This window comes from Fonticula alba (genome assembly GCF_000388065.1).
Source record: "Fonticula alba strain ATCC 38817 unplaced genomic scaffold supercont2.46, whole genome shotgun sequence".
NCBI lineage: Eukaryota > Rotosphaerida > Fonticulaceae > Fonticula > Fonticula alba.
The window spans coordinates 4,693-12,757 of record NW_009243016.1 but is presented as its reverse complement, the minus strand read 5'-3'; the positions used below and the strand labels follow the sequence as shown (position 1 = coordinate 12,757).

Here is an 8,065-nt window from a genome sequence, read left to right as displayed (position 1 = left end):
TACTCCGTGGCTGACGAGAGGCCCTCGCCCGAGAGCGGCCCCACATCACGGGACCCCGTGCTGAACCGTCTCGCCTTCAGCCTCTCCCAGAATATAGTGCTCCGCGGCCGAAGCTCCACCGGAGCGTCTGTGCTGTATCTTCATTTGTAGAACGGTGCATTCTGAAAATGAGGATGCGGGAAGGCACCCGCCCCCCCCTGATAGACTTCAAGACCGACGGAAGGGCGCCCCCCCCGGGCGCGGGAGCCCGCGGCCCGCCTGGCTGACCCGAGGGTGTCCGCATGACCCCCGGGCTGCCTTGGATGATATGGTTGTGGGGGCGGGGGTGTGCTGAACGGGTGTCCCGTCCGCCTGGAGCGGCACCCGTGTCAGATCGGAAGAGCGTCGTGTGAGGATGCGGGAAGGCACCCGCCCCCCCCTGATAGACTTCAAGACCGACGGAAGGGCGCCCCCCCCGGGCGCGGGAGCCCGCGGCCCGCCTGGCTGACCCGAGGGTGTCCGCATGACCCCCGGGCTGCCTTGGATGATATGGTTGTGGGGGCGGGGGTGTGCTGAACGGGTGTCCCGTCCGCCTGGAGCGGCACCCGTGTCGGAGCGTAGGAAGGACTGGTGGGTCGCTTTGACGGGCACCATGGCCGGTCGTCTGGCGGGTGGCCGGGGAGGGGGCTCGGTGAGGCTCGCCGGGCCGCGCGAAAGGGATCGCCGCCACCGGGGCGCGCATCCGGGCACGGGCCTCCAAGGGGCCGGGGCACATGCTGGCCGTCTGTTTGCGTGTGCCGCCGGACGTGGGGTGTGCTTGAAGGGCGGCGGGGAGGGGGGTCGCCACGCGCTTCGGCAAAAAAAAAAAAAAAGAAGACGAAACACAGGCAAGATGCTCGGCGCTGATCCGCGGGAGGCGCGCGACCTCGGCCCTGCGGACGGGCCAAAGGGATGTGCCCTCGGTGCGTCCAGCGCCGCGCCCTGCCCGTGGGCGAGGGGAAGAAAGGAGGGAAGGATCCGAGCGAATGGGCAGCCATTGGCCGAAGGAAAAAAGAGCGCGGGCGGACGCAAGCCAGCCCCCCTGGCAGCCGGCGCGGTGCTCGCCATCGGGACAGGCAGCCTGCCGGGGCTGCCCGGCCCCCAGGCCCGGGGGGCAGAACGGCCCCTCAACCGCCGGAAGAGCGGGGTCCTGCGGGAAGACGCGCCGGAGGACACCGTGGCAGGCTGTGCCCTGCGGGGCGCCTCCGCCCCGCCTTACGCGGCTGGGCGCGCGCGGTATATGTCCTTGCGTGTCGAGGTGTGGGGCCGGCTGCGGCACCTCGGCCGGGAGATCCGCATGTCCCCACCCCACCAACCGGCGCCCGGGCCAGGGGCCGGACGCCTGCGCTGGGGATGGTGGAGGGGGAGGGGAGAAGTGGCCGCGCGCGGCGTGGTGCCAGCCCGCCCCCTCCGAGGCGCGCGCCCGGCTGCCGGCCAGCCAAAGTCCCAACGCGCGGTCCGCCCCCCCGGTGGCAGCCGCGACCAGTTGGCGGAGGTGGGAGCCCACACGCGTGCCATGATCGGGCGGTCGCACGCGCCCAAGCTGGCTCGAGCAGCCTCCGGCGCCGGGGGCACTCCCCACCGCCCCGGGCTCGGGAGCTTCCCCCGCTCCGGGTCCCGGCGGGGCCCGGGGCGGAGTCGCACATCGGCGCCCCCGATATCAGGCGGGACCCCCATGTGCGGGGAGGGGGCAGCGGGCGCACGCCGAGCGCCCGGCGCGCGGCCATCCGAGGAGCACCGGGCCGGCCGGTCGAGCGAAGTGCCCTGGAGCGGTCCGGCCAGCCGGCGTGCCTGCTTGGGCGAGAGGATCGCGCCCCGGCGGCCGAAGACACCCTCTGGGCCATAAAAAAAAGGGAAGCGGCCCGCGCGCCGATCCCCGCCGAAGGAGGCAGCCGCGTCGCAGGGGCCATGCACAAAAAGGGAAGAGCGCTGCGTCGACCGGGAATCGAACCCGGGTCTACCGCGTGGCAGGCGGCAATTCTACCACTAAACCATCGACGCCGTGGCGCTGGCACTTCGGCCTCCAGGTGGCCTTTTGTACCACCGGGCCGGCGACCAGCGCGGTGGCCCCTCGCGCGGGCGGCGGCGGGGCAGCCACCCCGCCGCCGCACCAAAAGCCCGACAAGCAACGCGAGACGACGCAGCGTGTCCAAAACAGCCGGACGGGGGAGGACGCCCGGGGCAGGGCCCGCGCCTTGCGGGTCTGGCGCACGGGCGGACCGGCCGAGAGTTGGCCCGACGCGGGGCCGAGGCAGCAGGCCCAGGGGGAAGTGGTGTCACCGCCGCGCCCGGGGCCCGAGCGCCCCGGGAGGGGAAGGGTCTCGTTGGGAGTTGGGGCTCTGGACCCTCTCCCGGCCGGTCCAAGTACCCCTAAGCCCCCCGGGCGGGCTGGGGAATGTCAAAGAAATGCCCAATAAATAACAAACTGTTCATTGTCTACTCCGCGAGCCCATCGCCCGGGGGCCGGGACCGGACAGCCTCCCAACAAGCAGGGACTTGGTGGAGGGGTGTATGGCCCGGGGCGGCCACACCCGGAGCCCCCCGGATTGCCGCCCACGGGTGGGCCTCTCGGCATCCGCCTCGCCAGGCGGCCGGGTTCTCCGCGGAGATCGTGGCCGGCGCCGGGGCCGCTCTCCCTGTGTCGATCACCCTGGCCGCGGCTCGTGCCCGGGGCAGGCACGCCGGAGGGAATGCGCCCCCGCCCGGCGGGCTCTTGCGACGCCCGGCCCTCTCGGCCGTTCGCGGCGGTCACGCAGGCCCCTCTCGCCGGGCTTGTTGGGAGCACCAGCTGATAATCACCTCCCGTAGGGGGCGGGAAAAGGGAGGCCCGCGCGCCTGCCGCCGGGCAAGTGCAGCCCCCCCCCCACCCCCCGCCCATCCCCCTCTGCAAACTGCTCGCCCCCCCCCCCCGCCCCCCCCCCCGCCCCCCCGCGCCCCGCCCGATTGCCGCACTCATTTTCGGCCTCCGCCCCGACCGACTCGCCCTCCCGGCCCTGCCTCCTTCTGCCGCCTGGTCCCCTCCGGCACCGGAGAGCAAGTGAGCATGGCCGACAGAGGCGGCGGCGGCGGCGGCGGCGGCGGCGGCCGGCCGCGCACGCCGTCGCTGCCGACCCCAATGATGATGTTGATGATGATGATGCTGGTGATCCTTCTCCGGCTGCCGAGGGCGGCCCCGGCCGAGGAGCTCTACCGGTCCCCGCTGGCCGTCGGGCCGGCGATCCTGGCATTCGGTGGCGACATGTCCCCCTCGGGCGGTGGCCCCTCCATCCGGTGGGCCGCGTCTGCCAACCTCCAGGCCAGCCTCTACAACCAGAAGAGCCTGCGCCTGGACGTGCTGTCGGACACCCGCTTCGGGGGGGCCCTGGCGCCGGAGCCCGCGCTCACCATCGGCCCCGAGCGCAACGGCGCATCGGCCGGCAGCCACCGCGCGCTGGCCTTCCCCACCACCGCGGGGCTGGGCTACATCCAGCATACCGACAACAAAGTGGCCATCTACCTGAACGGCGACAAGCTGCTGGGCGATGTGCCGCTCCCGCACGACATCTTGGCGGCCTACCAGCAATCGCAGTTTACCGTCGACCTGTTGGTCCTAGACCGGCACAGCCAGGCCTTCATCCTCTACACGGCCTCACTCGGATACCTTGTCTCTATGGACGGCCCGCCGGATGTGCAGGGGGTCCAACCCGGCGTCCGGGCGGTGGTCGGCTCGCGCAACAACATTTACACCTTCACCGGCATGGATGTCCTTGTGCTGTTCAAGCTCAGCGGCGCGGTCAAAAGCACGAGCCACGCGGTCGATGCGCCGGTCACCGACATCGTGGCCCTGTGTCCCAATCCTGCCACCGGGCAGGACATCGTGGTGGCGCTGGCCGGCCAGGAGCTGTACTTCCTCCAGGTGGACATCAATCGCCTTCTCACCCGCGTGCATGCCTTCACGCCGGCGGCCGGCCCGGCGACCGACCGGCGCCTCGTGGCGCCCGAGATCCACCAGGGGCCCAGCCCCAGTGTCTGGCTGCTGCTCCTCGACCGCCACGCGCGCCAGGTGTGGCGCGTGACATACAGCGCGCAGGGGATCACCGAGACGGAGCTCCGCTTCCCGGGGGCCACCTTGCCCACGGCCGGCTTCCTGGATGAGCTGCATCTGATTCGCCTCAGCCGGCCGGCCGGCCAGCCGACCCCCTGGCAGGTGGCCAGCAGCCGGCATGTGTACTCGCTGGCGGGCGAATTCGGCTGCTCCACCGACGAGACCATCGTCTGCCAGCACGGCCTGGCCCCCCCGGACACCGGGTTCGCCTGTGCCGACGGCCGGGCCCTGACGCCCTTCGCGCTTGACGGGTACATGTGCGGCGGCTGTGCGGCCGGCTTCGAGGCCATCGCCCAGCCTGGCGGCCCGCGTGCGTGTGTCCCCGCTCCCTGCCACCCCTTCATGGTCATTGCCCGGGCGGCGGTGGTGCCTGCTGGCGGGTGTCCGCCCGTGTGGGGGCCCCCGCCGCCGGCAGCGCGGCCACCGGGGTCGTTCTTGCCTGCGCCCGCGCCCCCTCCCCCCCCCCCCTCTCGGCCCTGCGGCCTGGCTGTCTGACCTCCTCGCGGTTCCCCTGCCCCCCCCCCCCCCCCTCCACCAAACATCCAGCCGACTGCCGCCGCTGCCAGCAGGCGGGCTGCCTGACATGCTACGGCGGCCAGTGTGCCGCGTGCCAGGCGCCGCGGCTTTTGCAGGTGGACCCGCGCTCCGGGGCCACGTCCTGCGTGACCGAGTGCGGGCCCGGCTTCACGGCCGACCAGTCGCGCTGCTGGCCGCGCGACAGCACCGCCGGCGGGGTGGCCCTGCTGGCCACGCACACCTGGCGGCTGGCCTCCCAGCGGCAGCTGGTCTTCCGGTTCTTCGCACGCTCGCGGCTGTCCGTCAAGCAGGGGCTGCTGTTTTTGGCCCTGACCCCGGAGCCCACGTCGCTGCTGGGCTTCCTGGCCCCCGGGGCATGGTCGAGCGCCGTGGCCACGGTCCTGCAGCCCGACCAGCCGGCCATGGCGGCGGCCAGCGGCTCCACGGCCGACCGGCTGCTGGTCGACACGGACATCGCCTTCGGGAGCTTCCTCCAGGGGCGGGTGGACTCGTATGCCGAGATCGGGCCGGTCCGCGGCCAGTCGCAGGTTGGCTATGTGGGGTTCTTCTGCGGCGACGGGCTCCTCCGGTCGGTGGATTATACATGTGGCAGCGCCAACACCAGCGGCTGCCTGATCATCCCCTCGACGGCGACTCAGCTTTCCTCGTGCGAGTCCATGCGCCTGCTCCGGGAGGAGCCGCCTCTGGTGTCGGTCCGCACGGCCGGGCCCGGGCCACTGGTGAGCCTGTACTTCCTGGGGGACGATGAGCGCCTGGGCTCGGCGCTGCTGCACGGGGCCACCGAGCATCCCAGCCTCTTCCCGCCGGTGGGCCCCGGCGAGCCGTGGCTCTGGCGCACGGCCGGCCCGATGGCCGTGCTGCTTCCGCTGGCCCTCGGCCTGGCCGGTGACAGCCGGGCCGCGGCCGGGGACCTGCCCGGGGCCCTGGCCGCCCCCCTGCCCGACCCCTCGGCCGGGGCCAGCCACCTGGAGCCGGTGTTCCTGCCGGGCGCCGGCCCGGACGCCGCCCCTCGCGAGGACTTCCTGCTCAGCTGGCTGGACTTGGGCTCGTCGCCGGGGGCGTGGCGCATCCGGCACGTCCCGCGGGGGGCCGGCCCGCGCGGGTCCACCTCCGGCCTGGCAAGCCACGACCAGGTGCTCGGGGTCCTGCCGGCGGCGCCCGGGGCGCGTGCCCGGACGCTGGCCGTGCGGCTGTCCGGGCCCGGCGTGCACCCGGTTGCCCTGGTCCTGCTGACCGAGGCCCATGTCGGGGTGTCGCTGCTCCGGTGCCCGTCCGAGGCCACCGGCGGGGGCTTCTGCTGGCCCGGGCCGGCGCGCTTCCACCCGCTGCCGGAGCCCCTGGCCGCGGCCGAGCACCTGACCGCCGTGCTTCTGGACGCCCCGGCCGACGGGGCGGCCAGCCTGCTGCTGGGCCCGGCCGGCGGCCAGGTCCTGACCCTGAGCATCCGGCCGGAGGACTGCCCCGAGGGGACCTTCGGGCCTGGCTGCCTCGCCTGTGCCGAGGTGTGTGCCACGTGCAGCGGCCCGTCCGAGCTGGAGTGCATCCGCTGCAAGGCGCACCTGGCCGGCGCCGAAGCCCGGTGCCTGAGCGCCTGCCCCGGGGACATGGCAGCCGACCCGGCGTCCGGCCAGTGTCCCTGCCCGGTGGGCTGCCTGAGCTGCACGGCACCGGCGCCGGGCCCGGCCGATGGGTACCATTGCACGGCCTGCCACCCGGGCTGGGTGCTGACCTCGGCGCCTGAGGCCGGCTGCCAAGCCTGTGCGCTGGCCTGCGCCGAGTGCTCGGTGCCGGCCGACCCGCTCGCCTGCACTGCCTGCCCCCCGGGGCACGTCCTTCACCGGGGCAGCTGCCCGGATGAGTGCCCCACCGGGTTCTGGGCGGACGCCGACAGCGGCCTGTGCGTCGCCTGCCGGGACGGCTGCCAGGCATGCTCCCCGGGCGGCGTCTGCACGGCCTGCCTGGTGGGGCACCATCTGGAGGCTGGCGGCTGCCGGCCGTGCGACGCCTCGTGCGACCGGTGCACCGAGGCCGGCGCCTGCACCACCTGCCGGAGCAACCTGGTGTTCCTGGCGACCGAAAGCTCGACGCCCTCGCTGTGCGGCAGCACCTGCGCCCCGGGCGAGTATGTCGGCGCTGGCCGATGCGCCGCGTGCGATGGGTCTTGCGCCCTGTGCGCCCAGGCGGCCGACCGGTGCCTGGTGTGTGCGGCCGGCTTCCGCTGGTCCGGGGGCCCGCCGGCGGCCGGCGCCACCGGCACATGCGTCCCCTGTGATCCTGGGTGCGCCTCCTGCAGGGCGGACGGCTGCCTGGTGTGCGAGGCCGACCTCGTGCTGGGCCCCAACGGGCAGTGTATCGCCGACTGCCCGGCCGGGATGTTCAGCAACGGCGAGTCGTGCCAGCCGTGCGACGTCAGCTGCCGGGCGTGCGCCGGCGGCGGGGCCGACCAGTGCACCGGCTGCGGCGCGGGGCTGGAGCTTGTCGAGGCGGCCCCCGGCGTGGGGGCCTGCGTGTCCGGCTGCCCGGCGGGCCAGTACCGTGCGGGTGCTGATTGCCTGCCTTGTGACGGTGCTTGTGCCACGTGCAACGGCCCCACGGACAAGGACTGCTGGCGGTGCGCCGGGGCCGTGCTGCAGGGCGACGACTGCGTGCAGACGTGCGCCGCCGGGCATGTGGCCATCGGCGGGCGGTGTCTGGCCTGCCACGCCTCGTGCTCCGAGTGCGCCGGGGTCCGGAGCACCGAGTGCACCGGCTGCCCGGGGGACCTGTATCCTCTGCCGGCCGAGCAGTGGCCCTCGCGCTGCGCCGGGGCCTGTCCGGTGGGGTACCACACCTCGGCCTGCGGCTGCCGCCAGTGCGCGGCCCACTGCTCCAGCTGTCCCGGGTCGCCGGACACCTGCGCCCTGTGCGAGCGCGGGTGGCTGCTGGCCGGCCCGGCCTGCGTGGCCCAGTGCCCGGCCGGGACCTCGCCGCAGGGCGGCCTGTGCGCCTCCTGCCACGGGTCCTGCGGGAGCTGCTACGGCCCGGGGCCGGAGCACTGCCTGACGTGCGGTGAGGACTCCCCGCTCCTGGTGGACGGCCACTGCCATGCCACCTGCCCCGAAGGCACCTTCCGGAGCGACCAGGATTGCCAGCCGTGCAGCCCGACCTGCGGCACCTGCTCCGGGCCCGGGGCCACCGAGTGCACGGCCTGCCCGGCGGACCGGGTCCTGCAGGATGGCTCATGCCTGCTATCGTGCTCGACCGGGCACTTCGCCGAGGCCGACCGGACATGTCGGGCCTGCCATGGGTCCTGCCTGGCCTGCGCCGGGGCGGCCGCCGACCAGTGCACCGCATGCCCTGGCCAGACGTACCTTGACCGGGGCCTGTGCGCGGGCGTCTGCCCGGCCGGCACCTTCGGCTGCGGGGTCACGAGGAGGTGCGAGCCCT

General features: G+C 74.0%; 1 protein-coding gene and 1 non-coding gene across 2 annotated transcripts in view; one reads left to right on the top strand and one right to left on the bottom strand.

Moving 5' to 3' along the window:
* Window positions 1-1,948: 1,948 nt before the first annotated feature.
* Window positions 1,949-2,019, bottom strand: H696_06269. The gene has a single exon. It is a non-coding gene; the product is annotated as a tRNA-Gly (tRNA).
* A 1,042-nt stretch (window positions 2,020-3,061) lies between these two features.
* The window catches only part of H696_06268 (hypothetical protein), a gene marked incomplete at its 5' end in the record, with an annotated part of 9,610 nt that continues 4,606 nt past the window's right edge, over window positions 3,062-8,065 (top strand). Inside the window, 2 exons of the mRNA XM_009500011.1 lie at window positions 3,062-4,412; window positions 4,649-8,054. Coding sequence (XP_009498286.1) covers window positions 3,062-4,412; window positions 4,649-8,054 — 4,757 coding nt within the window. The remainder of the gene's footprint in view (window positions 4,413-4,648; window positions 8,055-8,065) is intronic.